General features: G+C 41.3%; 1 protein-coding gene across 1 annotated transcript in view; it reads right to left on the bottom strand.

The window, feature by feature from the left end:
• The window catches only part of RHEB (Ras homolog, mTORC1 binding), a 45,549-nt gene that overhangs the window by 15,020 nt on the left and 12,453 nt on the right, over positions 1–18,076 (bottom strand). Inside the window, exon 2 of the mRNA XM_030854262.3 lies at positions 2,966–3,037. Within this exon, the coding sequence (XP_030710122.1) occupies positions 2,966–3,037 (72 nt within the window). The remainder of the gene's footprint in view (positions 1–2,965; positions 3,038–18,076) is intronic.

Raw genomic sequence — 18,076 nt, 5'->3', positions numbered from 1 at the left:
AAGCAAAGTGTAATGAGAGGTACGTCTGTCAGTTCCATAAACCAGGAACAGATTCTCCTACGCCCTCCTTGTGTAGAAAGGCAAAGCTGGCTCTCTCCTGGTATCACTTTCCTCTCTCCCTCCCTTTTTCAATCACTGGAGAAATTAATCCAATTTCCAACCTAAAACCCCGAGACTGCCCTAAGCAGACTAATAGCCACTTACTAGTTAAACCTACTAATAAGCAAGGTAATAAGAGATTTCTAAAACTGGATATTCACAAAGTAAGATTTGTATTACTAAAGTGTATTGAGAACTCCTAATTCATATCCTACTGAGAAGTCTACCCACCACGCAATGCTTGATAATGCTGCAAAACTCCTAATGAGAATTCCCCAACTTTCTGAGAGCAGCTCTATTAATTCATCAACAGGGCTACCTTGAGATGGCAGAAACCGTGACCTACTATTTTTTCCTTTAAATTATAAACCATCATTAGTTAAATTTCATCATATCAATTTAGTTTGCATGAGTTGAGATTATTACTACAGTACATAAAAAAGCTACATCTGCATAGCAGTATTTGGTCTAGAAATTTCCCCAAACTAGAAAATATTATTATGGTTTCATTGATATTATTCTCCTATACCGCTATGTTAAAAGAAGATGACATAGTCGCAGCATTTTTGCTTTTGCAGTGATAGTCCACAGAGACGTGTTACTATTGAACGTTTGATAGAAACCACCTGTTCTATATTATAAAGTTAAGTGTAAAAAGAATCCCCAGATTTACAGAGTACTGTGTTTTTTAAAACCATAAAACTACCCATTCATTTATGTTGCTAGCAATGAGTTTATGATAACTATTCCCTTTCTCATTCCTTGTTATCTCTGAACAATGTTTTTCTACTAAATCATGGGGGAAAGGGTGGAGGAAGGATTTCTGCCCTGTGTTAGACGGTCAGAAGCCTCGTAAATGGAATATGATGTCTGTATATGTCTCATGAACTTTTAAGGGATTCACATACCCTTGACAGTCATTTCTGCTCTTGCCTAAAGATTTAATAAATACTGTTAATTCATTCTTTACTATTTAACAGTAAGTGTTAGACAGGTAAACATTAAAATCATGATTCAAGTTGATGCTCACAGCCTTCAAAGTAGGGTCATATCATTATGTTTTTGAGATACTATCAAGGTAAGAAAGTTGTACTTTCACTGGGCCAATTCCTTACATATAAAGAAAATGCATTTATATTCAACACCATGACTCTCCTTCCAACTCAATTTTAAATAGCACAAAGATACAATTGTAAGAACCACTTTTATGGGCAGAGCTTACCACGAAAACTATCTTCTACTGTTCTATGACTAGAATTCCCAAATGAACCTTATCTCTTTAAGGACACAAAATTAAAAATTGCTACATACAGCAAATATTAAGGGCAAGATCACGGCTTTCTTCTGTTCTTATCGCAGTGGCGGACAACCGAACCTGTTCAGGTAGCATTCAAATGAGTCTGCCCCGCACACCGGCAGACCACCACGTGCCAGCTAACGAATCAACACCGCATGAGGGCAGGACTCCTCCCCCCGAGAGCGGCAGGGCTTACTTCAAAGTCTCTTCCCAGAGTTAGCTTAGCAACCAACAGCTTTCCTCCCCTGCCACCAGCACACCAGGACACGAAGGACAGCTGAATATTTTAAGCCAGAAGCTGGCAAACTCTTCCAGAAAAGGGCCAGACAGTAACTATTTTAAGGCTTTGTGGGCCATATGGTCTCTGTGGCAACTACTCAACAGCTCTGCTACGGTAGAGCAAAGACAGCCATAGACAGTATAGTGTAAGGGAACAAGCAGGGCCGTGTTCTGATAAAACTCTAGGGTGCCGAAATCTAAAATTCACAGAACACTCACATGTCACAAACATTATTCCTTTTCAAATATTAAAAATGTAAAAACCATTCTTTGCTCATGGGCTGTACAAAAAGGCAGTGGGGTCTTTGTGACCTGCAGGCCATAGTTTGTCCACCCCCCTGTTGTAAGCTTCTTCTTAAGTCTCTCTCTTGCAAGCTTTGGGCAGGTGAAGTCTGTGAATCTAGCTGTTAAAGTCCATGAACCTGGTTGTTAAGTCGGCTTCATGTCTAACATGCCAATCAGGGTTTGATGAATCCCACGTTTAAATCTATGTGCTCCTGGTGATAAATCCTAGGTAAGTCCTGGTGCCCAGAAACTAAGAAGACTGGTTCCAGGGCCTACCTAGGGTTCTAAGATAGCACAAAACAAGACCAGCTTCCCTGGATGGAAGTGTTTCAGGTTCTCTTCCATGATCCCTAGAATCAAGACTTGTGTCATAGCCCTAGAATCCTTCAGGAAGATTCTGAAACCATGGGCTGAAACTAGACAGGGTAAAGGCTGTGACTGGTTCTGGTCTTGGGTGCTTTCTTCTGCACATGGCCTGAAATGCCAGTAGGCTTTGGAGCCAACTTCTCAGAAAATGCTGCAAGGGCTCTCTCCAATCCCCGACAGCTCTTTTCTCCACAGCCTCCTCTCAAGTCTTTAGAACTAGAAGGGGTTGGGGGACTAGCACTTCTACAAGAGTAAGGTACAGAGGATCTGGAGTGTGTTCATCCTTTCTTTTTAAGCTTGGAATCCCTAAGAAGGGCTACTGTTGAGAAGGAAAAAAAAAAAAAAATTCTGCTCTCTACTTGTTTTCTTAAAGCAGCATCTCTAATATGAGGTTCCAATGTAAAAATGGATTCCTATGGAGATGAATAACAATTTCTAGATGGTGGGACCCAGACACTGAATAAAATTCATTCAGTGTAAAGTGGGTAAAGCTTTTGGAAGCTTTTTTGGGCCCCCAGTTGGAGATCTATAGGTTTAACTGAATACCCCCTGCAATCAAAGCCTCCAGGAATACACAGTGGCTGTTTGTAGGCAAAAAGCAGGCTTCTCAGTTTATAAATCCTTGAAAACAATACTTACTGTTTTCTATGGTTGGATCGTAGGAATCAACAAATTGGCCTTCAACAAACTGAATCGTCAATGAGGATTTCCCTATAAAAGAGAGCAATAGCTGAGTACGCACTGGCATATTAAGGTAAAAAAACTTTAATTCTACTATTTTACCAAGAAATACTCTAAATGGAAATAAATTCCATATATACTACAGGAATTTAAGCAATTACACTATTATGAATTACACATGTCTGTGACATTAACAAACAGTACTGACCAGTACGCATATCATAGTTTGTCAAAAGTAAACAAACTCTTAAATAAGGTTTAAGCTAATTTCCTCTGGTGTCCCTGAAATATGGCTATTAATTTTGAATTCAAAATTAATAAAGCATGATCAGTTTCTTCGGCTCTTCACGTATGGCTGTTATAAGTGTTACCAAGTAGTTTTTAAAGAGGATAAGCTGGAAGTATGTGATAAAGGTCGGTTTTTAAAACTTCTTCAAGGTAGAAATTCTCTCTCAATCATTCAGTATTGAAGGCCTCACAATGTCTGGCACACAGAAGACAATAAAGAAATGCTCTGACTTCACAAAATCACCAGTAATAGCTGAGCCTGTATGTTAACAAATCAAGAATCAGAGCCCCAAGTTCTCACCCTCCTGTTGTCAGTAAATTTCTAGGGGAGGACTTTAGAAGAGGATACCCTGTGAAGAAACACTGCAAGAACACAGCCCACATTACGGCCATCCCGCCCCTCAGACACCAAAATCCGAGGATACTCAAGTCCCTTACATAAAACGGTGTAGTATTAATGAACTTATTTACAAAACAGAAACAGACTCACAGACACAGAAAACAAATTTATGGTTACCAAAGGGGGAAGGTGGGGGGAGGGATAAATTAGGAGCTTGGGATCAGCAGATATATACTGCTAAACAGATAAACAACAAGGTCCCACTGTATAGCACAGAGAACTACAATCAATATCCTGTAATAAACCATAATGGGAAAGAATATGAAAAATAATATATATGCATAACTGAATCACTTTGCTGTACACTTGAAACTAACACAAGGTTGTAAATCAACTATACCACACACAAAAAAGGCGTAGTATTTGCATACAACCGAGCACATTTTCCCACATACTCCTGAATCTCTAGATCACTTATAATACCCAATAGTACAATGTAAATGCCATGTAAACAGCTGCCCGCGTGCAATAAATTCAAGTTCTGCATTTTGGAGCTTTCTGCCCCCCGCCCACCATATTTTCCATCCGAGGTTGGTTGACCCCCGTTTGTGGGGCGAATACGAAGGGCAGACTGATTTTACCAGCAGGAAATAGGAAGTGGTCCCTCCCTAATTTCACCCCAAACCCTTCCTTCTCTCACGCGTCCTCAGATCATTATTAAGCACACACTCTACATGCTCGCCATATCTCACGGAACTTCCATCTCAAAGGAGGCGCAGGGAGAACCAAGGAGAGAGGTTTGGTAAAACCAGTTTTACGCTCCTGGGGTTTGGGTTGGGCCTGTCCTCCTCCAGACCACGGAGAGGTGCGGTCCACAGGGCGCACAGTGTTTTCACACCAAGGGCAGTCCCCATACACTCAAATTAACTAATACGCGAGCTTATAAGTAGGGGCTGCGGGGAGACAACGAGAAAAGCCCCAAGTTGGCAGGACTGCCCGCTCCTCGTGAGCAGCTAAGCACCGTTCAGAGCGTCTCCAGAATGACGAACAACTGAAATCCTTCTCTACAAAGCAGCCTACAAGAGCTTTTGAAAATTAAATGTTACTTCCCTGCTTAAAATCCTCACCGCCATCAGAATAACCCCCAGCTCCTAACCCTGCCCACAATCCCGGGCTCTCCCCGCGGGTGCCCTGCTCTGCCCCCTTCCCTACCTCATCTGCTGCCCTCCCTCCTCCTCCCGGGCCCTCCCAGGCTCCAGTCACATCCTTCTATCCTTGCCAAGTTCCTGCCCGCCTTTGTGCCTTTGTCCCGGCCACCCCCCATCTCTGAATGTACAGGCTCCCTTTTATCGTTATTCTGGCCTCCGCTCAAACGTCCCTTCTCCGAGACCGCCCAACCGAAGGTGGCGCCAGCTCCCTCACAGTCACTCTCTCACAGCCGCCTTGTTTTATTTCTTTTTAGTGCTTAAAGTTATCTGAAATTCTCTTTCACTAATTAGTCTACCAAGACCAGCGCAGCGCCCAACACACTGTAGACATGTGGGCTCAGACCTCCGGAGGGCACACTCAGATACTACAGAAGGTGTCAATTTATACACATGACTAGGAAACACAGTTCTAGTCTGTGCTGGTGTCCAAGCACGGGCCTGCCTGTGACATAGGGATACAGTGGTAGTCCAGGAACGCCACACACTTCAAACGGATTGTGCTCAAAAGGAACCATGTTATATAAGCTAGCCCATAAAGGAGCATTTAGCTCAAAATACAGCAAAGCTATTTTATGTAATGAAAGCAGCAAGGGAAAAAACCCTCTTTTGTAAGTTAGCAAAACTGAAAAATTTTAGAAAGAAAATAAACTTCTTTAGAGCCTTTGAAGAATTAAAAACAAAAGGAATTTAAAATGATTTTTAAAACTTTTAAAAAGCAGAACTGGATTAAAAATAGTGAAAAGAAAGAGGGTGTGATATACATACTAAGTTCCCCCAAAGAGGAGGGAAACCAGTAGGAAACACTGGATTAGACGGTAACAAACCATTATGTACTGGCACCAGCTAAGTCTCAACAGCCTTACTTGCAGGGGTGAGGGGAGGGGGAGAATAGCCTCAGGACTGATCAGGTGAAATTTCAGAAGCCACAACCAAAAGCAAGTTACACACAGTAAACAAGACAGCATGAGATAAAGTGCAAAGATGGAGTTATAGATAACGACTGGACCACACTTAAAAATACAATTATTGGCACATATCCCAAGAAGAGCTCCTCATTTGTACCTTTATAAAGGGCATAAATTATTTGACAGGCTAAATGGACATTTAACTTGAAAACACAAGTAATTATTCTGGCAAAAGCAGACAATGTAGTTCAACCCAAATCACAATGCAGGTTGACAGCAAACTATCACCTTCACAAGTAACTGGGACACAAGATTTAAAACTGCAGTTCCTCAGGGGGCAAGCTGGACTTCCCAATCAGATTGGTCCTCGGAAAAAGGGATTATTCATCAGCAGAAGCAGGACTGAAGAAGAGCTAGGTCTCCCTTGGGTCTCCCATCCTTGGACTCCCCCCTAAGGGAGATCATTAATTACTTAAATTAAGAAGGGACAGGGAGGCTACATTTGCAGACTTGACACAGTGGTTCTCTACGGTTTCCATTAAAAAGTAGAATTATATAGAAGACAACTAGTGCTGAAATCTTTACAAGTCAGCACTAAATGATAATTATTCTTAGTAAATAAAGCCCACTGCTCATAATGTTCTCAGTCCTGGTTCTAGTAATTTCTGGCTTTCAGAGACGTCCTTACCATCCTCATCCTCCAAAGCAGCAATTCGGCTCTTTGATCAAGTTTCGCAAGCAGTTTGCTTGCAGCAGCTACAAAAGACTTTGTTGATCTACAGCAAATTATGTTCTTTACTTGAGCACCTTTAAAATTTTCCCCTCATAATAAGTTCATACATTTATTTGGCTTTTGTCCTTATCAAATTCAGATTCTGAAACACTAGTTATTTCCTGAAGATGTTTCAACAATGATCATGCTCTCGAAAGGTGCATTAATTTGTACAGTCTGAAGAGAATCCCAACTCCAGATCTACTCTGGAGAAATGTTATACGAAAGCAATATAGGAGTGATCTGAAATAAGTGGAAAAGCAGCACGTGCCCAGATGTGTGTTTATCAACACAGACATAAATCACTCGTTTTATGATATAACAGTACTATAAGAGGTTGGAAAATATATCTCAGTATCCCACAATTAACTTCCAAGTATTTTCCCTCCAAACTAAGAACCGCCTTAGTTTTAAAAGTCATAAAAATTATTTTTAAAAAGTTTCTTCTGAACTTTTACCAGCTGAAAACAGCATTACCATATATATTTTTTGCAATGGTAATTTAGCACAGTAAGTTTTTTCACCCAGTATTTCCACAACAGAAGATATACCTTCAAGGTCGTTAACTGAATCTCTCACACTTGACAATTGTTATAAAATAGGCACTATTTATATAAACGTTCTAATACTTTTCAGATTAATTTTGAAAAACTTTTCATGTTTATTCTCCATAAAGAAAAAAAATTACTTATATATCACTCCCCACCCCTAAACCACCATCCTCTGGAACAGCAGACAGTCACTTGTTCACGGGGATAAAATGGGGAGGAGTAGGTTTCAACCTGCTAGGCTATCAAATCGTTGGGCAGAAGGGTCCATCAGGACCAACGTCATGCACCTAGCATACAACCCATCCCAAGAACTGCTTTCATTTTTACCTTGAGTCCTTAAGCTTGCCTTACGGGACTTCGATGTCCATGCAGACGAACTGACTAACAGTTCAGCTTCCAAGCTTATGGGGTCTTGCCACCAATAATAACCACCTCCACACACTTCAGCAACCACCTCCTGAGCACGACATGAAACACCCAGACGACTCCACCTCCAACCCTGCACCTCCCACGAACCAATCAATAAGCAGGTGGTGTGTCTTCCCAGTGCCCTCACCTTCTGAGTCCCATCACCTAATCCAGACCATCTCTGGAAGCAATGTTTTCAAACCAGGGGTTGTAAACCCACCAGATCATGAAATCAACATACTGAGCTAGGACCAGCACGTTTTTAAAGAAATAGGAACACCCGAGTGGACTGCAAATAATAAAGTCGTTCTGGAGCTTTCAGCTGTATAAACATTTATGACTGGGTCACAACGTACAATGTATTTCTTACTACAGACCGAAGCCCAAAAAGTTAGATATACCCTGCTCTACGAGTCTCCTGAATCTCCAATCTCTACCACGGTTCACTTCCTTCCCTATCAGTTTAAGTCCCAAGATAAATCACTGTGCACCATGCACTACTCTTTTATCAGAACCTGTCAATTTCCTTTCTCTGGGCTGATAATTCTATGATCTTAATCTAATCTTTGGCCTTTTGTGAGCCTGTTGAGCTTAGCTGCAGAAAAGCTCCCAACCCTGTGGCTTGGCAACCATTCTCAAGCTGTGCCCCCCGCCTCGCTCTGTCCTCTGTCTTTAGGAATCCTTTCTGAGTGTCCCTTTCCCAACAAAGCAGCCAAGTGTGGTTCCAGCAGCATCCCAGGGCAACTTACTGCAACTGCAAATTCCTAAGCCCCACCCAAACCTCCCAGGCAGGAGTATTAACAAACCCCCACTCATGTGCTGCACCCTAAAGTTTAATTACCACTCCCCCCTCAGGTGCCAAGTTCAAATGTGACCATTCTAAATCACCTACCTCCTCCTGTATGCAGGGTGTTCCCAAATCTTCCAGTTCCTCCCAGCAGCTCAGATCATAAGCATTTAAAGAACACACAACATGGGCCAGGAACTGGGACACAGCCATGACTACAAGCTGGGGCTGAACCTTAGAGGTAACTGCTGTGACACCGCTGTCTTCCACTCACCTTTGCCTTGGCTCTGTGCACGTCAGACAGCGTGAAGGGAGCCCCTGCGCTGTGCAACGCAGCCCGCCTGCCTGGCCCTCTTCAAATTATTACCACGGCGCAGAGGAAGCGGGCAGCACACCCTTCTTTCCACAGAAGCGATTCCCGGACCTGGGCTCTACAACCCATCCCAGCTCCTGGTCTCCTCCAAACCTTCCTCCTGAAACAGTTCTAAACACATTCTTCGTTTCTCTACTGGTTTAACTCCAATCCATATGGTTTGTTCACATGCCTCTGACATACTTATTAAATATGTTTAAAAATCCAGGGGAGCACACCCTGACTTACGTTCCCCTTCTGCTCTCAGTGCTATAGAAAGACTTGGCTGGGTGCTGCAGCCGTTGGGTGCTATATCCCTGACCACAGAGCTAAGCACATCCTCCAGAAAATGATCTCAGTCACTTAAAGCTCCACCCCACTAACCCAGATCAAACGCAGCCATGGGGATGCACGTGACCTGTGTGTCCTGTAGTAATCTGACTACAGTACCTGACAAAAAGTGTGTAGCCTCTGGTTTGAGGAGCCTTGAAGGAAAAAGTCAGGAAAACAGAGGCTAAAGCTACGGAGGCAATTAAGCAAGAGCAGCAGCTCTTTCACTTAACAAAAGAAATCAAAGAATAGTGAAGCATGCAACGTATAACAACAATTTCAAGAAACTATTGGCCAGAGGCACGATGTGACTTTGGGATGTCTGCCTCCATAAGGACCAGATGCTGACACAGCCACCAAGCTGCAGGTGGTCTATTCTCCCCTCTAGCTCCCCAGAGCTAAATGGTTACACTACTCGCACTGAAACCTGGACTTGTAGCTTCATCAGTTACAGACAGAAGAGCTGCACTATTCACTCTGTAAAATAAGGAGGTGCACTCCCCAAGCTGTCCAAACACCTTTTTTCCTCCCGGTTCTGCCTCACAACGGCGGTTTTTTTTGTTTTTTTTTTTTTCCAGTATGCGGGCCTCTCACTGCCATGGCCTCTCCCGTTGCGGAGCACAGGCTCCAGACGCGCAGGCTCAGCGGCCATGGCTCACGGTCCCAGCCGCTCCACGGCACGTGGGATCTTCCCGGACCGGGGCACGAACCCGTGTCCCCTGCATCGGCAGGCGGACTCCCAACCACTGCGCCACCAGGGAAGCCCTGTATTTTTAATAGTGTCAAGCTTGGTAACATTTCATTCCATTCTGAATCCCGAGTTTTCAAGTCCCTGAGTATGGATTAATTCATTAATTTCTCAAATAGCTATTAAGCAGCTATTATGTTCCAGGCACGGTTCTAGGCGTCGGGATATATCAGCGAACAAACAGACAGAAATTGCTTGGTACATAAATTCTAATAGTGAGAAGTACAGTAAAATAAAAAAGCACAAGAAATGCAATAAATTGGAGAAAATATGTATCTATTCCTTGTAAACAAAAGAATATAACAAATAATTACCATGGTTTTTTAAACTAGTGAATGTAAGCAATGGTGAGGAGCAGCTGTTAATGCCGCGAAAGGAGAAATAACCAGATATCATGGGTCTCCTGAGACAAACACAGACCACTACCCTGGAAGCAATTTTAAGGAGGCTGGGGAAGGAAAAAGAGAAAGAAACCACCTAAATCTGACCAAACTGCTAGATTTAACTACCAATTTACAGGAAATAACGGGGGACAAATGAACGTCTTGAATACTATAGGATGCAATAGCAAAACCCAGATTCTAGGTAACACTTCAGGTAACCCCTATATATCAGAATTTCTAGGGTGGGGCCCATGCTTCACTCAGTATTTTTCAAACTCCTCCAGTGATTCCAGCGTGTCTGGAAGTTTGAAAACCAGTGTTCTAAAGCAGGGCTTCCCTAATGTTAAAGAATAAGCAGTTCTCCTAGGGACTACGTTAAAGTGTAGATTGCTGATCTATTTGATCTGGGGTGGGGTGTGGGATTTTCCATTTCTACCAAGCTCCCTGGTAATACTGATCTCCAGACCAAGTTCTAAAGTTTAGAACGCTGGTTCGCAAACTTACCTGCACTCCAGAAACACAGAGGGAATTCCAAAAACTACTGGCTGGACCTCACCCTCAAGTAATTCTGATTTAATTACTACAAGGGGCAGCCAGGGCACGGGGATTGTTAAAAAGATCCCTGAGTGATTCCAATGTGCCACAAGTTTGAGAACCCCTGGACCAAGATCAAGGGTGCCAGGAAAAACGAGATGGAAGAAACTGTTCTTGAGTTAACTGACTAGTCAACCACTAGTCTTCCATTTATGTGAATGAATAAACCTTATTCTTGAAACCAGCACGAGACAAATTATTTCGCAGTCAAGAGCATACTAATTGATTGCAATATTATTGCAACAGAACTGAAAATTTTAGCATCTTATAAATATCACTCAAATCACTCCTCTTCTATTTGATAAATTTGTATTTTAGAGTGATAGGAGTCTTCTCTGCTTTAAGAAACATTACTTATCACTTGACTCTACACCCACTCTTAACTGACACAATCTGGAAGTAAAATTTCTCAAGGGGGACTTCCCTGGTGGTGCAGTGGTTAAGAGTCCCCCTGCCAATGCCGGGGACACGGGTTTGAGCCCTGGTCTGGGAAGATCCCACATGCTGCGGAGCAACTAAGCCCATGCGCCACAACTACTGAGACTGCGCTCTAGAGGCTGCGAGCCACAACTACTGAGCCCACATGCCACAACTACTGAAGCCTGCTCACCTAGAGCCCGTGCTCTGCAACAAGAGATGCCACTGCAATGAGAAGCCCGCGCACCACAATGAAGAGTAGACCCCGCCAGCTGCAACTAGAGAAAGCCCGCGCGCAGCAACGAAGACCCAACACAGCCATAAATAAATAAATAAAAATATATTAAACAATTATATATATAAAAAAAATTTCTCAAGGAACAAACATCAGGGATGCCTTCTAATAATTGACTTGAATGATCCTTGGAAGAGGCCAGAGCCAGAAACTGAAAGAAAGCTGCTGACCAAGCACTGAGGTCATATTTTTTTATGTGTCTGGGATGGGGGTGGCAAATGGGACAGGACGCAGTCCTACCAGGAACCAAGCAAGCTCCCCACAAGAGGACTGTGGACTGGGGCCAGATGATGGCCAATGAAAAAACCCAATAGAAAAGAGTGAGTAAAGATGGGAAGAGGGCAGAGGAAGTAAGAGGAAAACAACTCAAACACCAATCTGTAATCCCAAATTCCCAGCCACACAAAAACTCTATTACTAAGAAAAAGCAGCCATCAGAATAACTGGAATAGGCGAAATTAATCTTATAAAGGTCTGTGAAGACTGTAACTGAACATGCCCAGAGTTTCCAGAGATTATCCAAGGAATTGCTTCTACTTTAAAAAACAGATTAAACATGATCAAGTGAATATGAAAAAACTTTTTTTTCACAAATACTCTGTTTAAAAAAAATCTAGGTAACACCTTTTGAAATAAGTTCCTACTATTTCACATAAAATACATTTCAAGTAAATAATGGAATAACTGTGGTTATCGCCACAGGGCAAAAAGTATTCACCACGTAATAATCAACTTTTCCCATTTCCAGGATTCCATCTATTCTAAGAAACATCATCTGTTAACGGCAGCTTTGCGGGGCAGGGGTTGATGAGAGCACACTAGTAAATTAAAACCACAATACACCCTGGCATTGAGGAAATATAATTAATAGAAACAGGACTGTGGGTTAAGGTTCAGCATTTGAATTCAGGTTACGGTGTGAACCCCAGCTGTGTCTCTGGGGAAGTTAATGCCTTTGTGCCTTGGAACCCTCATGCACGTGATAACCAAACACACTACACCTTAAGTCCACACACATCAACTGATCCTATTCCATAATAGGATTCTATGAGCACCTGAATTCTGAAAAAGATGTCAGTATGATACACCTGACTGCCACCTACAAGGATCCTGTAATCTCAACAGAAAGGAAGGCACCTATGTGAAAAGTCAAGTACACCCCTCCCCCCAACAGGATTAGAAAGTGGTGGTGATGTTTTTTAAAAAAGAACAGCCAGGGAGTTTCCCAGCGGTCCAGTGGTTAAGACTCCATGATTCCACTGCAGGGGGCATGGGTTTGACCCCCGGCTGGGGAACTAAGATCCTGCATACCACGCGGTGCGGCCAGAAACACACACACAAAAAAGGAAGAACCACCACTGGAGAATTTCTACTGAGGCGAGGGACATGAGAGGATGAAACACTAGGGAGATCAGGATGAAATTCTGAAAAATGGACTAGAAATGAAAAATGGGCATTTTAACCTGCTTCAAAATAGGTATTTAATACAAACCAGAAAAGGAAAAAAATGGAAAAATTGATCTGTAAGGGAAACAAGAACCTCAGAAAATTTTAAAAAGAAACAAGTATGTACTTGATTTCAAGACTTACTAGGAGACTACAGTTATAAAGACGTGTGGTATTGGCATAAAAACAGACATATAGATTAACGGAACAAAATACAGGTTCCAGAAATAAATCCACACATATAAATGATCAGCTGATTGTGGATAAAGGTGCAAAGGCAATTCAAGGGAGAAGAAACAGTCTTTTTCAACAAGTGGTGCTGACACAACTGGATATCAATATTAAAGAGAAAGAAACTGACCATATCCCATATACAAGTATAGGATAAAAAATGGATCACAGACCAACTGCAAAACCTAAACTATGAAACTTCTGGAAGAAAACACAGGAGAAAATCTCTGTGACCTTGAGTTAAGAAAGATTTCAAAAGCACAATCCATAAAGAAAAAAAAGGATATACTGGACTTCATTGAAATTATAACTGGTCAGTAAAAGATTCTTGTTAAGGGGATGAAAAGACAAACCACAGACCTGGAGAAAACGTGCAAAGCACGTTATCCGACAAAGGGCATGAATCAGGATATATAACAAACTCTCAAACTTTAACAATAAGAAAACCACCCAATTAAGCATACGAGCAATAGATGTGAACACTTTAACAAAGAAAATATTCAAACGGCAAGTAAGGACTTCCCTGGTGGTGCACTGGTTAAGAATCCGCCTGCCAATGCAGGTGACACGGGTTCGAGCCCTGGTCCAGGAAGATCCCACATGCCGCGGAGCAACAACTAAGCCCCTGTGCCACAACTACTGAGCCCGTGCGCCACAACTACTGAGGCCTGTCCACCTAGAGCCAGAGCTCTGCAACAAGAGAAGCCATCACGAGAAGCCCGCGCACCGCAACGAAGAGTAGCCCCAGCTCCGCTGCAACTAGAGAAAGCCTGTGTGCAGCAACAAAGACCCAACGCAGCCAAAAATAAATTTATTAAAAAAATAAAACTGCTGCTAAGCAAATTATATATAAAAAAGGCAAGTAAGCCCGTGAAATGATGCTTATCATTATTCATTAGGAAAATGCAAATATAATTACAGTGAGATATAACACATCTAATTAATAATGTCTACAATAAAAAAACACTGACAATACCAGTACTGGAGAGGATGTAGAGCAACTGTTCTCTTTGGTGGGGATGCAAAATGGTACAGTCACTTTGGAAAAAGTTTTTTAAAAATAAAACACACATTTATCAGATGACCCAGTAGTCCCATTCTTAGGTATTTTTCCAATAGAAATGAAAACTATGGTCACACAAAAACTTGTATGCATATATCTGTAACAGCTTTATTCATAATTGTCCCAAAGTGGAAACAAACCAAATGTCCTTCAACCTGTTACTGGATAAACAAATTATATTAAATCCATACAAAGGAACACTACTCAGCAATAAAAAGGAATGAACTACTGATAGACACAACAACACGGATACATCTCAAATGTGATTCCATTTATATTACATTCTGGAAAAGACAAAACTATAGGGACAGAAAACAGAAGGGGGTAAGGGCTGACTACAGGGGCACAAGGGCATTGTGGGGGGTTGATGGAACTGTTCTGTGTCTTGTGGTTGTGGTTACATAACTATAGAGTGCTTGCTAAAACCGGGCCATACACAAAAAGGGATAAATTTTACTGTATGTAAATTGTACTTCAAGTTTAAAAAAGAATCTTAACCTTTACCTCAGACACAAAAATTACCTGGAAATGGATCACAAACCGAAACTTCAGAGCTAAAACAATTATACTTCTAGAAGTAAACATGAGAACATTTTTATGATCTTCAGATAGGCAAAGATTCCTTACATGATAAAAAAATGAGTAAACCATAATCAAAAGAACTGATAAACTGGGCTTTAACAAAATTACAAATTTCTGTTCTTTGAAACATAAGAAAATGAAAAGGAAGCCATGAACTAGGAGAAAATATTATATATATATGAAAAAGAACTATTATTCAGAATACATAACTCAATAAAAAGAACCCAATAACAAAGGCAAAACACTTGGACACTTCACAAAAGAAGATATACGAATGGTCAAGAGGTATATGAAAAGACGCTCAGTGTCATTAGTCATCGGGAAAAGTCAAATTTCCATGGCCCACCACATCAGTACTGCTAAAGAGTTAGAAAACTGACAATATCAGATGTCAGTGAGGATGGGCCTCATTTGTTGCTGGCGAGAGTGTAAAACGGTACAAATGCTTTGGCAAACTGGTAGTTGCTCAGAAAACTAAAAACTTAATACATGTGACCCAGCAACTCCATTCCAAGGTGCTTACCAAAGAGAAATGACAGTGTCAACAAACATACAACAGATGCTCATCAAAGCTTTATTCTTAGCATGAAGCACTGGAAACAAGTGACTGGAGAAACAAATTATGGTATAAGCATACAACAGAATACTACTCCGCAATAAAAAGAAACTGCTTATATATGTGACAACATGGATGGATCTCAAAACATTATACTAAATGAAAGAAGTCACACAATAAGAGAATTTATTGTGTGATTCTATTTATGCGAAATTTTATAACAAGAAAAACTAATCGATAGTAATGGAAAGCAGGTCAGTGTTTGCTGGGGAGTGGGGTGGGGCATGAGGGAACTTCTGGGGATGATGAAAATGTTTTTTATTTTGATTGGAGTAATGGTTTTACATAGGTGAATAAATCTGTCAAAACCCATCTAACTTTACACTTAAAATGGGAACTTCATTAGACATAAATTATACCTCAATAAAACTTGATTTTTCTTTGTTTTATTGAAGTATAGTTGATGTACAATATTACCTAAGTTATAGATGTATAATATAGTGATTCACAATTTTTAAAAGTTATACTCCATTTATAGTTACTATAAAATATTGGCTATATTCCCTGTGTTGTACAATATATCCTTGTAGCTTATTTTATACATAATAGTTTGTACATCTTAATCCTCTACCTCTAGGTTGCCCCTCCGCCCTCCTGTCTCCCCACTGGTAACCACTAGTTTGTTCTCTGTAACTGTGAATCTGCTTCTTTTTTGTTATATTCACTACTTTGTTGTATTTTTAAATTTTTAAAATATTTACCATTTTTAAATTTTGGCTGCGTCAGATTTTCATTACAGCACGCGGGACCTTTGATGCGACAGCCGGGATCTTTTCGCTGAGGCACGTGGGCTTCTCTCCAGCTGTGGTGCACAGGCTCCAGGGGGCGTGGGCTCTGTAGTTTGTGGCACATGGGCTCTCTAGTTGAGGAGCACGGGCGTAGTTGCCCACAACATGTGGGATCTTAGTTCCCCAACCAGGGATCGAACCGTGTCCCCTACATTGGAGGGCTGATTTTTTACCACTGGACCACCCCGGAAGTCCCTGTTGCATTTTTTTTTTTCCACATGTAAGTGATAGCATACAGTATTTGCCTTGGAGGGTATTATGCTAAGTGAAATAAGTCAGACAGAGAAAAACAAAACTTGATTTTAAAACAAGTATTAAAAAGGGAAGACATATATATATTTTTTTACGAAGCATAATAGGATAGTCATTAGCTAGCTATGTGACAGTAGGCAGTTTTCCTGGTCTGTTTCCTCATTTGTAGAATAGATATAATAACAGCACATACTTTATAGGTACTTGTGAAGATTAAATGAAAATATCGATACATGCAGAATATCTGCTATGTAATAATAATGACATTTATTGAGGACTTATTACATAACCACATTCTAGACACTTTCATTTAATCCTAGTCTCACATTCTAATAATTATATCTAATATATTAACTTGAAATCTAAGAAAATGATATACAGTAACAACTACTGAAGTTAAATCCTCAAACTCACGTGAAAAAATATCAAGAAATATAAGAATACACACACATACCCCTAATGCAGAAAATTACTGTTTCAGTAATCACTGCGTAACAAACACCTCAAAACTTAGTGGCTGAAATCAACAACTATTTCATTTCTTCCTGATACTACAATCAAGGCTGGGCTCGGCTGGCTCCTCTGCTGGTCTTTTTTTTTTTTAACATCTTTATTGGAATATAATTGCCTTACAATGGTGTGTTAGTTTCTGCTTTATAACAAAGTGAATTAGTTATATACATACATATGTTCCCATACCTCTTCCCTCTTACGTCTCCCTCCCTCCCACCCTCCCTATCCCACCCCTCTAGGTGGTCACAAAGTACCAAGGTGATCTCGCTGTGCTATGCGGCTGCTTCCCACTAGCTATCTATTTTACGTTTGGTAGTGTATATATGTCCATGCCACTCTCTCGCTTTGTCACAGCTCACCCTTCCCCCTCCCCATATCCTCAAGTCCATTCTCTAGTAGGTCTGTGTCTTTATTCCTGTCTTACCCCTAGGTTCTTCATGACATTTTTTTCTTAAATTCCATATATATGTGTTAGCATATGGTATTCGTCTTTCTCTTTCTGACTTACTTCACTCTGTATGACAGACTCTAGGTCCATCCACCTCATTACAAATAGCTCAATTTCGTTTCCTTTTATGGCTGAGTAATATTCCATTGTATATATGTGCCACATCTTCTTTACCCATTCATCCGATGATGGACACTTAGGTTGTTTCCATCTCTGGGCTATTGTAAATAGAGCTGCAATGAACATTTTTGTACATGACTCTTTTTTTTTTTTTTGTGGTACGCGGGCCTCTCACTGTCGTGGCCTCCCCCGTTGCAGAGCACAGGCTCCGGACGCGCAGGCCCAGCCGCTCCGCGGCATGTGGGATCTTCCCAGACCGGGGCACGAACTCGTGTCCCCTGCATCGGCAGGCGGACTCTCAACCACTGCGCCACCAGGGAAGCCCCACATGACTCTTTTTGAATTATGGTTTTCTCAGGGTATATGCCCAGTAGTGGGATTGCTGGGTCATATGGTAGTTCTATTTGTAGTTTTTTAAGGAACCTCCATACTGTTCTCTATAGTGGCTGTACCAATTCACATTCCCACCAGCAGTGCAAGAGTGTTCCCTTTTCTCCACACCCTCTCTAGCATTTATTGTTTCTAGATTTTTTGATGATGGCCATTCTGACTGGTGTGAGATGATATCTCATTGTAGTTTTGATTTGCATTTCTTTAATGATTAATGATGTTGAGCATTCTTTCATGTTTGT

Source organism: Globicephala melas, chromosome 9, assembly GCF_963455315.2.
Source record: "Globicephala melas chromosome 9, mGloMel1.2, whole genome shotgun sequence".
NCBI classification, from domain to species: Eukaryota; Metazoa; Chordata; class Mammalia; order Artiodactyla; family Delphinidae; genus Globicephala; species Globicephala melas.
The sequence above is the reverse complement of the archived record's forward strand: the minus strand, read 5'-3'. Positions and strand labels throughout refer to the sequence as shown.